Source organism: Colias croceus, chromosome Z (assembly GCF_905220415.1).
Source record: "Colias croceus chromosome Z, ilColCroc2.1".
Classification (NCBI taxonomy): domain Eukaryota; kingdom Metazoa; phylum Arthropoda; class Insecta; order Lepidoptera; family Pieridae; genus Colias; species Colias croceus.
In genome coordinates this window covers 16,766,124-16,783,628 of record NC_059568.1, presented here as the reverse complement: position 1 = coordinate 16,783,628, position 17,505 = coordinate 16,766,124, and the positions used below count along the sequence as shown (strand labels likewise).

The window sequence follows — 17,505 nt, the reverse complement described above, 5'->3', positions numbered from 1 at the left end:
TGCAGGATTGGACGAACCACGAGTAAACCACTAGTGTTGTGAGACATTGAGGGTTGCTCTATACATTAATACTGTATACACATACGAGCGTTTCTACGAACTAATGCAACACCACAGTTTCCGTTCGACTGTTTGACTCGCCGCTGATATAATACAACGTTTCTGAACCGTTATTCAATTTAAATTTTCAAATTTTTATGGTTATTTTTGCATTTTATAGTGTTATGAAATATAAAAGTCCTATATTGTTCCTGAAATGATCTCAAAAGAGTAACAAGAGCGGCAAATGTAGAGCTTTAGCTCTATATAATTAGTTAAGCGAAATATTTGACAATGATGTGTTGGTGTTGTTGTATTAAATATTTGACAAATTAATTTTATACTTTTAAAGAGCTTTTCAAAGCTCACATATAGCATGATTCAACATTTGTGGAATATCAAAGTTTTCAGGTTTAGAATTTAGATGATCTTTCGGTGGAATTAAAGGTCTATTCACATAAGATTATGTTTTAGGCTAAAGGTAGGTAACATTTATATTATCTAGGAAACCTGTTTGGGTTTTGGAAAACCATTTTGTTTACTCCGACATCGACAATCGCAAACTTTTCAAGTATAATTTAGTAAAGTGCAAATCTCCACAATTCCTTATCCAGCGGAATGGCATAGAAGTAATAATTATGACAGCACGACAAAGGCTGCCACCGATTACACTATTTCTTTTAGACTTACGCGACCATAGCGTGGCCATAACCGTATTCCCGCTGCATACAAAAAAAAATATAGAGATCCATTTCGATTTATCCACATCAGAGTCCCCAGTATGATTACAGCAGCGGACACATCGGAGCGTACATATGGACGGACACGCCCGCCGCGGCCGACCAATGGCAGGCCGACCCGCGCAGGAGGCCCGCACGGGGGGCCCGCTTGGCGCCGCCTCGCCAACTTAGTTTGGACTTAACAGTTGCCGCGAGTGGTCGCCCCGACCGCGAGTGTACGATGTGTGTATGAGACCTGCGTGTGCTTTTGTTTTGTGCCAGAAGATTAGTGTCGCCTGTCGCACAGACATGAAGGTAAGGTCCACCGGGAGATTCCATGGCATTCGCAAAAAGCACAGCTTTGGAACTGTATTTGATGATTAGTGTTCATGCCAAATTATTAGCATGGTAAACAATTGTCATTTTCAGTAATTATTAGATTTGGCGCAGGAAGACACCACATTTATTAGCAATATGTATTAATTTAGGGTTCAAGTTTGATCCCTATCACCTGATCACGCGATTAACAATTTTAGGCCAAACATAATCAGTAGGTACCTACTAAAGGACAACACTTACAGCTTTCAATGTGAAAAATGGACGGAAAAATTATTATTATTAAAATTTAAACTATAGATAGCGTTTAGCTACTATTATGTATTCTGTGCTATAGATAATTGCTACTTAATCCAATGGGAACGAAAGGATCTAATAAGTAGGTATTTCCTCTATTCTTCGTAATATCTAAATTATTTCAGGTTTAATAAATAAATTATAAATTATAAGATATAAACTAAGGGTAAATAGTGTAGGTTGTGCAGGTAACTGTGTTATAATATGTAAACTACCTACATATATTATAGTTAAGAGCCAAAAATAAAAGGATATTTTTTATTTTTGGCTCTTTTTGGCGTCTGGCATAGCCTTACCTTACCTACCTGATAAATAAATATAAAAATATATTTTATTCTAAACTCAAACTCAAACATTTATTTATTCAATAAGACTTCTTCGAGAAGCACTTTTGAAACGTCAATACATATTTTTAACATTTACCACCGATTCGGAAAGCAGTATCTATGGAGAAGAATCGGCAAGAAACTCCATATTACCTACCTTTTTTTTATAATAATTATGCATGTCTAGACACTTTTAATTAAATATATTAATAATTAATAAATGAAGTCAAACAAAATATACATTAAAATGACAAATTCCAAAGTTATGACTGGAAATGTAGTGTACAATATTTCAAGCATAATCAAATGACAGTTAGTTGATAGAGCTCGCCAACGTAAACTTGTAGATTTTTTGCGTCTCGAAGCTATAATTAAAATGATATTCTGCGAATGTTATTCACGAGTAAATTCAATATTTATTTATTATCGATATTTATTTTGAAATATTTTTGTAAGAAGCTTCGTGGAAAACTATTTTTAGAGTCTGGAAATTGGAAGAGTTCTAGATCCGTGTCCGAGAACTCTACAAATAGGTAACTTGTTTAGGTGTGGGAGTGACATAGAAATAAATCCTAGAACTTTAAAGGAAATACCCTTTATTTCCCGATAAATTGCAATTTGCTGATTACTTGATTGTACGGACTTTTTTAAATTATCTAGTGCTACACAGCACTACTTAAAAATAGATTGATAAAAGAGAAAAATTAAAAACAGATCGCTCTATTTACAGAACTAAATGTCCATCCTGCGTGTAGCATGCTAATGCATTGCATATTTGTTTTTAAAACTGCATTTATAATACCCAAACATGTTTGGGATGTAGTATGGGTTGTTAACCAGTCGGACTGAGGCTATAGGCTATACAGTCGTATTGCTCACGAAGCAGTTGCGTCCGTCGGCAGGTCTGAGGGCTAAATTTAGTCGCATTTGAATTTCAAATCTGACGCGGATTCGGCCGCGGCCCGCGCTCCGCTCGCACTCACACACATTTCACGTTAATTAAATCTTAATTGCTGTTAGAAAAATTACAACTTTATAGCTTGAAATTGCAAATTATTGAAAGTTCTATCAGATGGTGGTGGTTTGTTAATGTTTAAACTTTAAATCAAGATATCAATCGAAACACAATATAATCAAAAGCTTTTGGCAATTTAAATAATATAAATTGTAGACAATGATTTTATGTATATATAGGTAAGTAGAACGACATGTTCACCATTTTCCTATCATTTTTTTATTAAATACATATTATCTAACCATAACGTTAGATTGAACATCTAAATAAACAAAAGTAGAAAAGACGACAATTTCAAAACGATATTAATAATAATTAACTTTCAACATTTGGATCGAAAACCGAAATTAATTCCAAACAAAAACCAAAGCGGGAACATCCATAAATAATAAATTATGTATACAATTTAAGATCAAGTCAATCAAGCATTGATTTACAAAGTATAATGCCGAAGAGGCATGATGCCGGCGCGGACGCAGCCGCGGTCAGCTTAACGACGCAAACATTGTAGTTTATGAGCGGTGAGATATCCGCACTGCCGATTGATCTATCCAGTGTTTATATAAAGTGAAAAATTGTAAAACTAAAGTACTAGCTCTAAAATATTTTCTAATACCATATAAGCTATAGGACATGAGCTTTTGTAAGTTAGTCGTGAGTAAACTCCAATAATTCATAGTTTTATCGTTGATATTAGAAAATTGGGATAAGACTTATAGAAAAACGCACGTTTGACACTAAACGTGAAACGTTTATAGCTAAGAACATTTCATTGATAAGTTGGTGTTAACTGGTACACAAGAAAAGTTAAAGTATTTGTGGAAGATTTGGCGGAAATCTGTATCGCTAAGAGCAAAACAGCTTGAAACAAGAAAATTGGAATTCTTCAAGGCGCAACGGTATCGATAAGAAACGTTAAATGGACCTGAATGGGACATAATTTTACATAATTAAATGTGATTTAATTTCATGCTCATATTTTTTATTTCAAGTAGAAAAAGGAGACTATAAAGTGCCTACTGCAGGCGTAACACGTACATTGCAGGTTTTGTAAGCATTGCAATAATTATAAATTAACGTCAAACAATTATTGGTTAAATCGTCGGGAATCATTTTTTATAAAAAACATACAAATACTGACTCTTATACATAGCATTTATTCTAAATTAAATGAGCGTTTCAATTATATTGAAGTTCAAGCGGTACAGAGACATTCCCAGCAGGTCTCCAATTTAGCAAAGCCTAAATCGATCTAGGGTCAGGTTCAATGCCATATGTTATATAAATTAGTTCAGGATGTCAAATTATTCAATTACCTAGGGCCTAGGCATTGGGTGAATGTACTTATTTTAATATTGACTTGTAAACATTTTCAATCGTTTTATATTCAATAACATAATTAGTTGAAACATTAGAAATTTGACGGTAGTTCAATATTTATATGAGAACATAAATGATAATAATATAAATTAAAAGAATATTTTAAACATTGTAAGTAAATTGTGAAAAAAAAATATTTTATTAAATAAGTTGTCAATTATTTAAATGTTGTAGGTATTTAGCTGCCTTTTTATACATCAATTATGTATAATAAATTAAACACATTACCATAAAAATAGCTGGAAATGAATTATAGAATAGATCACAAGATGTTTCATAAAATATAGCTTTGATATAGCTACACATATTGCAAATAGCAAAATAAAGTCATGCTATTTGAACTGTAAAATGTATTTTAAAATGAAATATTTTTGTAAAAGGTTGCAAGATACAAAACACAAATAAACGTAGCTCATATGAAATCACTTGGAATTTTATAATTCACGATATCTTAATATTATACAATTATTCAAAGTAAAATATACGTTATCGCTCTTTCCAATGACTAAATATTACAACTTTTCATGCGATACTCTAAGTTTATATTATAACAAAAAAGTTTTGAGTAGATAGCAAGCTACGCGCTGCAGAGTGCAAGGTAAAGACATCAACGGGTGAGCGAGCTTCGAGCGAGATTCTCAGCCTTTCAGCTAATTATAACAATGCGATGTGAAAATTAATTCAGCGGCAATCCTCAAAAGATCTGGGAAACGAGTATTAAGTATGGAGCGTTATTTTACAAGTATTTAAATAATAATATCGTTTGATACGGCCCGTTATCTTGTTCATATCGCTGAGAATACTTATTACGAATTGAATACTTTATGATTTTAAATAGCATTTTCCTATTATAATTCAAGTCAGACTGTGAATAAATTTTAAATACGTCGTATATTTAAAAGTTATTAATCTTTTACATACGAAAATTTTGAAATACTTTTCTACAACATAACGTTAGGAAATTGTTCAAAGACTATATTATTAAAGAAAAAATTAGACGATTCAGTTCGATGTAAATTAATGCATTAAAGGCATATACTTAGGTACCTATAGAGATAATTAATTTAAGAATAACCTTAAGTCTAAATGTTTAAATAAAATTGTATCAATAGTTATAATTTCATAGGAACATGAATATTCCGGTGCGTCGAGTAACGTTCGAACATAATGATATCGGTATTCCAAAAGCAATGGAAGCGAGTGGGACACGAAATCGGATTATCGGGTGCAGTCGATAAATCGATGGCGTGTCGCCTGTCGTCGATTCGATACGATTCCCAAAGTTATTCGAGCGGGAGAGTTATGGCAGCGGCCGCTTTGCCGCTAACGCGTTGCCGGAGCCCTGCGGCGCTGCCACCGGCTCAAAGGCGATATTAATGATACGAATGTATCACTCTTCGAACGCAAATGTCTTCTTTGAGTATTGATCCTGATGGGTTAAGTCGATGTCCTGACCTTTGCGCTTTGTTCCCCGCGCCTCACCCGCCGCGCCCGCCGCACAAGCCACCCCCGCCGCACACGCCGCTCTTACCGCATGCAAAATGATTTGTATTGTTTTATTGGCTTTCAGTCCAAATTGGTCCTTACTTCTGCGGTACTTACGACATTTGAAACGTTTACCGTATTATCCCATTGAATAAAACAAGATTAGAACCGAATATTTAAATAAGTGGTTGGACATAATATTATAATATCTACCTATAATATACGCCGATCATGGGCAGATGTTTTAAAGCGTATCGTCTCTTACAACTTTGGCATTTGATAGGGACTTCCAAACTCAATAAATATTTCTTTATAAATTAAAATTTTTACACAGTATCATTAACGTCAGAAAATTTTAGTAAATGTTTTATATTATTTTTAGGTTATATGCTGGGTGTTTTAGTTTTTTATATTATTTTGGTTATAAGTGTAAAGTTGTGTTATCGTTGGTACAAATAATAATAAATAAACAAAGTGCAGCGCGGGCGCATTGTGCCGCGTGACTAGCCGTTCTGATTGGGGTTCCGTACCACAATAATTAACGATGTTTACTACTTAAATATTATTATGTTAAAATGCATGGAAAAACAAACTACATTTCCAAACAAAGCCTCTTTTTTATTCTAATCAATTTTGTTATAATAGTTGACACCGGTAAAAATCCTACTTGAATTTTTCTTATACATAATATTAGTATTTTCATATGTAGGTATTTATTGCAATTTAGCCGAGAGAGAACTCAATTAATCTTAAATATACAATTGAAAATTTCCGCTTAGTCTCTAATTTGTCTCCATTCTGATATTAAATGTAAAATTTATTAAAGATTAATTCTGTAATGAATTCCGGCGTCACATGCGTAGGCGCCGTCTATCGAACAGCGTGGTAATGAACTGGGAACAACGAGTACAAGGTGAAATAGGTTTCTTTAAGAGAATTCAATTATATTTGCAACTTATATCGAGCATTTTACATTTAGATATCAACTGATTGTATTAATAAAGCGTCGTATTTCTGTAAATCGGGTTCAACGATCTCAATTGCATCATTGGAAACGTTTCAAAATTTAAGTAAAATATTTTTTTTATTTAAATATTCTAAGTTAAATATATATTATATATATAGTATAAATACACATTTATAAATTATTAAATATATATAGTTTAGGTTTCCTTATAATAAAGAAAAATAAATGTAGTTAATAACTATAAAGAACCCACATTTTTTTCCTTAGCTTGTACCACAGCCTCACTCGAGTGGGAGATGAACTCAAATTGATTGTTCATCAAATATTCACTCTTTTTAACGTTACTTAATCCTTCACTTAAAACATAACAATAACAGTGGCTCAAAATTTGAGTCATCTACTTATATAATCTTATTTTACGTAAGAAGTATTCTCAAATAAGTCTGTTTCTATTCCAAAATTTATAACAGCACTGAAATTATGTATTACAACTCAAATTCTTGAAAGATGTGTCCTAATTAATATTTTACATGCGTAAGGTTTCATCAATTTAATATCTATCTTTATGAGCTACTTATTTTTACATAATGTAGCAATACTAAGTAAGTTATAAAAATAATATCACCACAAAATTATAATGCCACATTTTAGTAGGAAAGAGTCAGCTTTACATCTGATTATTAACGTTTTGTTTCAGTGGAACCGTGGCTTTAACACATTGTAAGTTGGTACGAATTATCAACATAGCCTCTTAATATAAGACTCGTGAGAAAGTCTAGATACTAAAAAGTATATGAATTTTAAGCCATTATATTTCATTTTTATAAATGTGGACTTAAAACTTCATTTCAAGAACTTAATCTTCCGTTTTTGCACAAAACTATATCTAACTATGATAAACAAATTTCGTGTTTCTTCAACTGTACCATGAATTTACTATCATGTTTACGTAAAATTATTACCAATCCTAATTTTTCGTAGCTTTTCTACACATAATAGTTATTAGGGTTGTTATTTAAAGTAATTTTAAATTCACCTTATTCTAACCTAGCGCCAAAAACTGTTATAATTTAATTTTACTCAATTTCCCTACCACTTGGCTGTTCCTTCTTATTTTTTCCTAACACCAAGAGCATAATTTAGTAAAATTGATAGCCCCGTATCGTTCACCCGTGGCAAACTGTTTATACTCCTTGTGTCAGAGACGGATGGACCTAACGCTCGCGCTTTGTTGGCGACTCTGCTGATTTATGCCTCCTAGTGATGCACCAGTATAACGTTATCGAAATATGGTTAAGAAATATAATTAAGGATTTATTTTAACGTTTTAAATTATTGAAGTTTATCTGTAGAATCAATTTCGAGTAATAGTACTAGAAGTCCTGTGTTTCTTTTTTTTGTAAATACATATATGTAGTTATTTTTCCGATTATTGGCAACCTGATTTTCTTTAAACATCATAATTAGAAAATTTTCAATCACAGGAAAAAACAAATAGTGCTCAATATATTATAGAAAAACAAATACAATGCAAAGAATTTGAACTATAACTTAAACTCCTTAAGTGTAAGTAAAAAATATTAGAACTAACAACACGAAGGCACTATCACTAGAGGTCCATCCAAACAGATGCGTTTAGTGGTCGCTACTCGCTAGTGACAGACAGACAAAGGACCAAAAAACCCTCACGCCAAAGAAAACATATTTCACCCACGCCTCGTGACGGCTAAAGGGTTGGATATGATTTTTATTAATTGTGTTGAACATCAAAGTTTATTGAAGGCATCGCAGGAGTCACAATAATAAGGCTAATAAGGAAACCAGTATTGTTGCGTATTGTGAGACACGATCCAATATTTCGTGTCTGATACCGTTCAATGCTCGTTACGAGTACATCAAAGTTTGATTTGTTTAGAATGATAGGTACTTCATTACATGACTAGCTTCCGCCCGCAACTCCGTCCGCGCGGATGTCGGTCTTCGCGTGGATGGTTTATTTCTCCATTTTGAGTAGGTAACTCTGACAATGACATCTTATAAATATCTTGGACCCAAATACGGCTAGGCCTATAATAATACGCAACGTGTGTTCGTAGTTCTACAGAACAACGTCTATGGATAAAACTAAAAAATTAAGGTTAATTTTTTTCTACGTATTTTTCCAGGATAAAAAGTATCCTATCTTACGCCCAGGATAATAAGGTATAATTATACCAAGTTTCATCGAAATCGAACCGTTAGTTTTCACGTGATATCTGACATACAGACAGACAGACAGACAGACAAAAATTTTTTTAATCACAGCCCAAATAGGGCTTAGTATCGATCCAGTAACACACAGTGCTATTTATTTTTTCAATATTTTCAATGTACAGAATTGACCCTTCTACAGATTTAATGTATAGATTGCGGTTTCTTTTTTCTTCATTTTTTTCTTGCTCCTTATAAGTAGTATAAGTAGTAAGTAGGTACTTAGGATGACGATGTCTAGTACCTAAAAACTTACTCTAGAGGTCAGATCTTTACATTCAACACAATATGCTCTAATTTTTTTAAATCTTTTATTTTATTTTTCACTGAATTTTAATTTTTTATACGTCATAAGTATATCGCAGATTGTTGATTATATTACATATTTTCTTCTCTTCATTCTTTATTTACATTTCTAATAATATTGCAAATAACAAAGATTTCTTAATTCCTAGACACCATGTGGATAGCCATCGAATTCGGTGAGATCTAAAAGATCGTTACATCGCATTACCATAATGCATAACAGGCATTTATCAGGGGCCAACATTTTTCATTACGGAATTATTATTAGAGGTACAAACTACAAGGTGTAACTTACAAATGGGAGGCACACAATGCAAGCCGTATATCATCCGATCCACACTTCTGGAGTTAGGGCCGAGCACCACTGACGCGCTGTTAAATATACACGGAATTATTAAAAAGAATGTTTAAACAATTAAGTGTCAAAAATTCAATACCGCAAAAATGTTTTGTAAAAATTGTTGTAAGAAATTTGAAAGCGATTCCTTTTTTGTTTTTGCAAAAGGAATTTTGGTTAATCATGTTTTATTATTGGGTAATATGGATGGTAGAAAAAAAAATACCAAAAAAAAATTTAATATAATAATGAAACCTAACGTACGGACATCATTTAATGAACTATTAAAATCTAATAAAAATGAATATGTTTTAAATAAAAAGTTACGACATAAAAGTGACCTATATCCACATCCACAGCCTTTATGTTTGCGTACGCTACCATAAAACAGGGCCACAAATCTCCACTTTCTGTACTAATTACTATTTGAAACAGTCAAATCAAAACTCCACTCGAGTTTGTAAAGACAAGCCATAAAACTCCTCTACCAAATAACACCAGAGCAAGTTTTATAGCGCTATAATAGCCCCCGAACAAGGCAGCGGTCAGAAAGGCGCTCAATAGGGAATCATTTGGAAGGATTATGCGTGTCCTCTGAGTAATTTATCAATTTGTGTCTTCGCCGTGTTTTTCATGTTTATCGCCTCGGTGAGGCTGCGGCGCTTCATATATATATCGAAAATCGTAATCTGTAATTAATGTCGACAAACTTTTTGTAAAAGACGCACATTCTATGTATTTTTAGTCCGCCTTTAAGCGTTTTGCTCGCCGTTCAATTACGGTTTTTCTATTCGCATTGTAACGAGTTCATTATTGCCCATTGGTGTTTATTGACAGCGTCATGTATAAGTATGTTATTGATATCTAAAAGCTATGTTTGTATTATACAGAGCTTACATCCTATTATTTATGGCCGTTGCCTTGCCAAGCAAATAATTGTTTGTTCTTGCTCATATAGCATTGTGTTTTAGTATTTGAATTTTTTATGTTAAAAATTTTTACCGTATAATGTTTCTAGCTTTTTTGTTATCATTAGATAACGAGTCCTAGCAGACGTGCCGGACGGCTTGCAGTTCCAGGCAGAGATTTTTCAAAAAAAATATCGATGCCAATAAAAAAATCCCAAATCAAAACTATTACAAAACAACAAATGGCTTTTTATAAACACATCAATGTGTTCAAAAGGCCCGTATAATTGAGGTAAATAGTTTCATATCATGTAGAAACAAAGAATGTAGGTCGCGCCTCGAAAAGTCAGTGGGAAACACAAACTACGGCCTTCTGACATCTTTATTACTACGTCTATATTATTTCTTTTCAAAATAACGTGTTTCCATACGTAGACCAATCAATTAACGACCTTACCTATTAAAGACAGAGACACTTTTTGTCTGCTACTACAGGTGTGTACTCAGTGAGACAGTATAGGTAGTCACTTGTGTCAATTATTTCAGTTTTTAAAATGAACACAGCTTTGTAAAGTAAACACGTCTTTATTCCAGTCATGTAAAACTCATTTTCATATACAGACCATCTTTTCTCATTGAGCATTGATCAAATAATATTTTGTGTAAATAATGGCTGTTATTTTGAAAATTCGGCTAAGCAAGAACAAATACAGCGGCTTCTGGGCACAGTTGTCGGTGGGCTTCAAATGTGTACGTCAAATATGTAACGATGTGTTTATTTTATTTTCCTGTTACTATTTCTATTTTCCATATGTCGTACTCTTACTCTAGAATTACATAATAATCTTTAGAAATCGTCCGTCACGGCTAATTGCAATAAGATTCGCAAATAGCAAAGAATTGATCATCACTATAGGCGCAATGTTCATGTATGGATATGAGAGCGATAAGTTGGACTGGTATATCTGCAACTTCTGACCTAAGTATTGCTAATTCAAGATTTCCCTCGACAGTCAAATCTTAGTTAACCACCGTACTGTTTGTGAAAAAACAAGACTCAACCATATCTAACCCTAGTTACAGTGTTTGAAGAGTTTGTCCATCTCAAGGATATCCTGTAAGAGCGACATAGTGGTGTGCCGCAATGAATCATGTCGATACTGTGGTGTAACCGCATTATCGCCTCGTGTGTCTGCGCACATTAAAGCAATCATTAATTTTATAACGCTCGTACCGACCACCGGGCCGGGATTCCCTTATTCTGAGAAGAATCACGAAACAGCGGGGCGTTGGACCGGTTGTAGCAAACAATACTTTAGGTATGTTTGCGTAGACAATGGGTGGTATTTATGTACAAATGGCGTGCGGTGGGGAGGGGGAGGGGGGGAGGCACGAGCGGCGCCCCGCGGCGAGTGACACCGATACGAGAAGTGTTTATCGACATCGATTAGTCGATGAATATGTTCTAGGCTTTCAGAGGTTAGATGAATTTGACCTATGAGATGAACGGTTTGTTTAATTTTGAAAAATGGTTGCGAGTCTAGGTTTGTATTTCTTGAAAGGAATCTAAGTATGTCCTCAATTAAATGATCGGATTAACATGCAACATGATGAACGTATCCGTTATCTACGTTTATTTATTACAAACTAATTATAATGAATTTCTCGTATTAGAACTATAAATATTTGATAAAGAATAATCGAGTTATCCATATTACGAATGTCGACTGAGATCGAAGTAAATTAATTGCACATTTTATAACAGTTTACTTTATTTACATGTTCGATATACGCATAAGTAAGATACTTGCGGGTGTAAGTTGAGGTGCTCCAAAGGGCCATATTATCGATAAGTGTCAACGCATCACTAGGCGCCGCTGATCGCCTCACACCTGCGTGCGCGCTGTTTCGCGATCCATATCGTCATTATTAGCAACTTTAATTACCCGCCATCTCGGCTAATGGCGGCCATAAATATTTTAAGATTATGATGTTTGAGGTGTTTACGTTTTAATGATGTTACAAAAATCAGATTTTATTAAATATTGTTATGTTAATGTTCGAAGGTAGTCAAAGGTGTATGTCACATACACCTTTTGGAAATATTTTGTGGATCCAACTGGCGATATCGCGTCACATTCATTTTTTGTCAGATTTCTACACTTTAGAATGTTTAAAAGAAAACTTCACGTATCAGTTTCAAGATATTACAAATATTTTGGGTATTTTTTTAACCAATATTATTTAGGTGCCTGTGAAGATCAGATAATTGTATTTAGTTATATTTAAAAATTGGTCCACCCGCTACTGTAATGTCTTGTAACAGTATTCATCTGTCTCCATCGGTTAGTACATTTCTACATGCATTTAGGATTTCAGTTCTAGAAGAGAAATTGTTTGAAATTTAATTGATCAATTTGTACCTACCAGTAAAATATCTATTTTCTATAAAGGTATCTTAACAACAAGACAACCATTAAAGTTTCAAAATGCTTTATGTATAAAGATTTGAATAGAACGTAGAAGAAGAAGACAATTAACAAGTGCCCTCTACAAAAAACAGACGTGAAACGCATCTGTCCTGCGGCCATCTACTTCGTCTCCGTTGGAGCTCGAGATGATGACAGCAATATAATTGATGATTTTTCAAAACCAGGAAATATTCTTAAATATACCTTTATAAGGAGAATAGTGAAGTTGAACTATGAAATTTAGGTACCAAAGCAAATATACTGAAAATCTAAAATAAAGCTAAAAGTTTGTAAGGAAGGCGAACCCAGTTTTTATTATACTCAATTGATTTACCTATGGCGTGGGTTGGATTAACAAGCAGTGGTGAAGACCTCGGACTTCAAATCGAAAAGTTGGAACTTGGAAGTTTGGGACGAAGGGAGCGTGCAGGAAATAAATTGATTTTTCAATTTATTTGCGCATGTTTATAACATCACCACTGCTTAAACCGTGAAGGAAAACATCGTCAGGAAATTGGCATATCGGAGAATCAAAAACTTTGAGGACATGTAAAATCTGCAATCTGCTGATCCCTTACAAGAGGCCCGTGTCCAAGCAGTGGAAACATTATGGCCTGATGATGATGATGATTAACATATGGCATCTAACGGTGTTAAACTAAAGTTTTTACAAAAGGGCCAGAGGACTGAATGGTCGTATTGGCATTAATGATTGAGCACTGGTGGTGGTGTGTAGTGCGTACATCGCAGAGGCATGCCGTCACCGTGCGCGTGCGCCGTGATTCGTTCCGAGCTGAACAGCCGAGCGGCGCCGGCTCACATACAACCTTATACAACATTTAATTAGTTTACAATTTTGTTTGAGAACGCTATGCGCGTTAAAGCGCCCGCCTAATTTACTACTTCCCAGCCGAACGCAATTAAAACCGAGGAACAGAACTAGCGTTATTAATATTTAGGAGCAACTGGCGCCTTCGGCTGTTAAGAAAAAAAGAAATTCGAAGTTTATACGTCAATAAGAGTTCGTAGGGCATTAACGTAAATAGCGTACGGGATTAATAGTTGGCACAAGGCTCGCCGCTCCTATTAGAGCGAGAGTTATTTGACAGTTGCGATGCGCCCGCGCCGGCGCCCCCCTCGCCCCCGCGCCCCGCCCGCCCCGCGCCGCCCGCCTCACGCCTCGCCACTATTAGCTATAAGTGCTATAACCATATTCGTACGATCGTCTTGCTTCATAGCTTTTAATGTTATGATCCATTCGATCCTCCAATTCTATATTGGATTGAATCAGCTTTGTCCGTTTTCAATATACTTTAAAATTTGATGGAGAGACCCTTTTTAAATCCACTTGATACTTAAGGAATAATGGTATAATAGCGGGACTTAGCGGTGTTTTTACCTATTTAAAAGAAATGATAATGTAAAGGTAATTTAATAAATATTTACATATATACATAATGTATCAGCATATATAATCTTAATTTTCCTCTAAAAGCTTATATTTTAAGGTGCAGTTGAACGGGATTCCTATATTTCCTTCCATTACTATGATTTATTAACGTTTTAGTTATCATTAAATTAGCTCGTACATATCGTTAGGTAATAAATTTATCAAGTTGAGTAAATGTTGGATAATTAAAAATTTATAAAAAAGTCGCAATTGTAGCTTGTAAAATCAATGTAAAAAGAAAAGTTTTCAAAAGCAAAACATCTCTGAATGTTTTATGCATCATAAAAATTACACAAAATCTTTTTATTATTAGTTAATTGCTTCCGTGAGGTTTTAGAATTCGAAATAATTTATTAGCTGCTCACACTGTGATTTACTTTTTATCTCCCAGAAATGTCACTTTTTCTGTATTTAACTGTAATTATTTTGCTTCAGCATTCAACTACAAAAAGTAACATTCAAGTTATAGCGTAAATAAATGGAAATATCGTATCACGAACACGTCATTATTACTTACGATAAACGTTTGTTTCAGCGTTGTTTTCATCTTGAAATTTTACTGCTTTAACGTTTTAATTTATCTATTTTTACCAACGTAATTTGAAAATGTTATTTTTTACATCTTGTTATAAAATACACAGAGATTTTCATCTATATAGTATATATATACATTATACACTTACTTCATTTGATACAAATTTGCTACCATCATCAGCTGCATGCATTACATTATTTATTATATTGTATCTGTAGATTGTACATTCTATCTCTAGTAAAAATCCTAAGGTAGAGCCTTCATTGTTTTCATACATCGTATACCTCTACTATATATTTGTCAGAAATACACAAACTCTACAGCTCTATCATCTCCAAATAAGACAGAACATCCGCAAAAAAAACATTAAACAAACAAAATGTTTGTCCCAAAACAGAGCTGCAGTCGGGACTTTGAAGAGTATCAGATTTTTTGTTTCCCATATGCAATAAATAGGTTGTTCTCGACGGGGCGCGGGCTCAGCTCGGGACACGGGCTCTAATTGTCGGTAATTACCGCTGCGCCGACGCCGACCGACCGGCCGACGGATCTTTATTGGCTGTTTATTACTTAATACCCTATGAAGCGGAGACCGTTCCCTGTTATGGAGTTCCGACTCTATTTTATATTCTAGTTGAGGTAATTAAAATATTTTGAGCTTTCTCTCTTACGATTGGTAAACGAAACGTCGATTCCGTTATCCACGATAATATTGTAAGTCAAAGTAATTATGATTGTTCCATTTCAATGCTGGCCTGTCGTCTGTCGACCGAGCATGAAATGAATTAAACGACATTGTACGGCTAGAGACAGACGCAAATATACGGGAAACAAGGTCACTCACTATTGATTTAAGATAATAACAATTATAATTTTAGGTCATTTTTCTTTGATACCTTACGATGAAATAACTTCCAGATCACTTTCATCAAAATTACATTAATTTTCATAAGGCAATTTCAAGATATAAAAATAGCTTTGAGGAAAATGTAGGTACTTACGTATAATTCTGAAATATAATTAAACTGTGTAGTTTGTTGTTCTAAGAAAAATAAATGTCAGTAAATATAGGTACTTTGCTGATAGAGATAATTTTAAATGTTCGTACCGTTGGGAATATTACTAGGTATCTATATATATCTATATATAGAGGTTTCAAACAGATACATAATATACAAGTACGTATATGCCGACGTTTTTGTTTGATGGTTTATCTCTTACAATCAGCGCGGGAACGTTATTTATCTTCCTCCCACTTACTTGTCTTACTTTGAGCAACTTTACTTTGTATTGCTATTCTATACTTATGCATTATTTTTTATAATTCTATGAGCAAAATTGAAGGTACTTTAAGGAAGGAAAAAAAAGTTTCAGTAGTATCTACTGACATCTTATGTCTATGTGATGCTTAAAAAAATAACTCAGTATGTAAAAATTACTTGGTAATTAGTAATTATGTTAACATAAAAAATTAAATAATAACACAGCTCTACAGCTGGCTAGCAATGGCTAAACCTTGGAAATAAACTATCAATCAATCCAATGACTGGTTATAATTTTTTGAAATTGTAATAAAATTAACGAAATATATTTCTTACATCTCTTGTAAAAAGGTCATAGAAATAAATCCATGTCTCCCCTAGCTTTTAAGGTTATGATACGAGTGTGTTCAACTTTATGAAAGTCAGTCAAAGAAAAACCCGCATAGTTCCCGTTCCCGTGGGATATCCGGGATTGCGTCATGTTCCCAGGACAAAAAGTAGCCTATGTCCTTTCTAGGGAATCAAAATATCTCCATACCAAATTTCATGAAAATTGGTTCAGTAGTTGAGGCGTGATTGAGTTACAGATAGACAGACAGAGTTACTTTCGCATTTATAATATTAGTATGGATGTTTAAAAGGAAGGAATCATAACAAGGATACAACTTCACCATATATTCCAGACATATTATTATTCGGTTCTGAAGTCAATAAACGGGTGTGGGAGTATTTTTCTCGATAGGAAAATAAATTACAAAACTACGTCTGCAGCTCTATCACCAAATAAATATTATGTTCGTTTTATCTGATAATAATAATTTAGCAGTCGGTTAAATATAGCGCTTGTAACCATGCTATAAAATATGAATCTGGGTAACTTTGTTTTAATTAACTGCGTTTCTCAAATGAGTTTTAGTTTATTGTTGAAAATTATCCGCAAGATTGTTTCTTGTACTTATTTCCAACTCAAATAAAACAATCCAAATAACTCATTTAATTATAACAAAATAAAGTTTCTGAATTCAATGTTTGAATGTGGACACTGGACACTGGACAAGCTTTGCGTTCAACTGCTAGGTAATCAACTTAGAAACAAATTTAAAATTTATCCGATTCAGTGGAGCTTTGATACAATGAAGGGAAAATGTTTTAAGACTAACGATAAAATATTTAATGACTTTCCTATAATAATGATTGCTTGTTAGTTTTAATTTATATATATAGCGCTTTTATGTGTTCTGCGGGAATAATAAATATTATTTTTAACAGACTTCAAAAAGGTTATCAATTCGGCCGGTATTTTTTTTTATGTATGTAGGTACATCGATTACTCCGAGGTTTCTGAACCGATTTACGTGTTACTTTTTGTGTTCGATGCGGGATGGTGTCGAATTGGTCCCATACAAATTTTATTCGGCTAGG

At 33.8% G+C, this 17,505-nt stretch overlaps 1 protein-coding gene across 1 annotated transcript in view; it reads left to right on the top strand.

Moving 5' to 3' along the window:
- Positions 1-962: 962 nt before the first annotated feature.
- The window catches only part of LOC123705232 (LIM/homeobox protein Awh), a 38,628-nt gene continuing 22,085 nt past the window's right edge, over positions 963-17,505 (top strand). Inside the window, exon 1 of the mRNA XM_045653929.1 lies at positions 963-1,073. Within this exon, the coding sequence (XP_045509885.1) occupies positions 1,008-1,073 (66 nt within the window). The 5' untranslated portion in view covers positions 963-1,007. The remainder of the gene's footprint in view (positions 1,074-17,505) is intronic.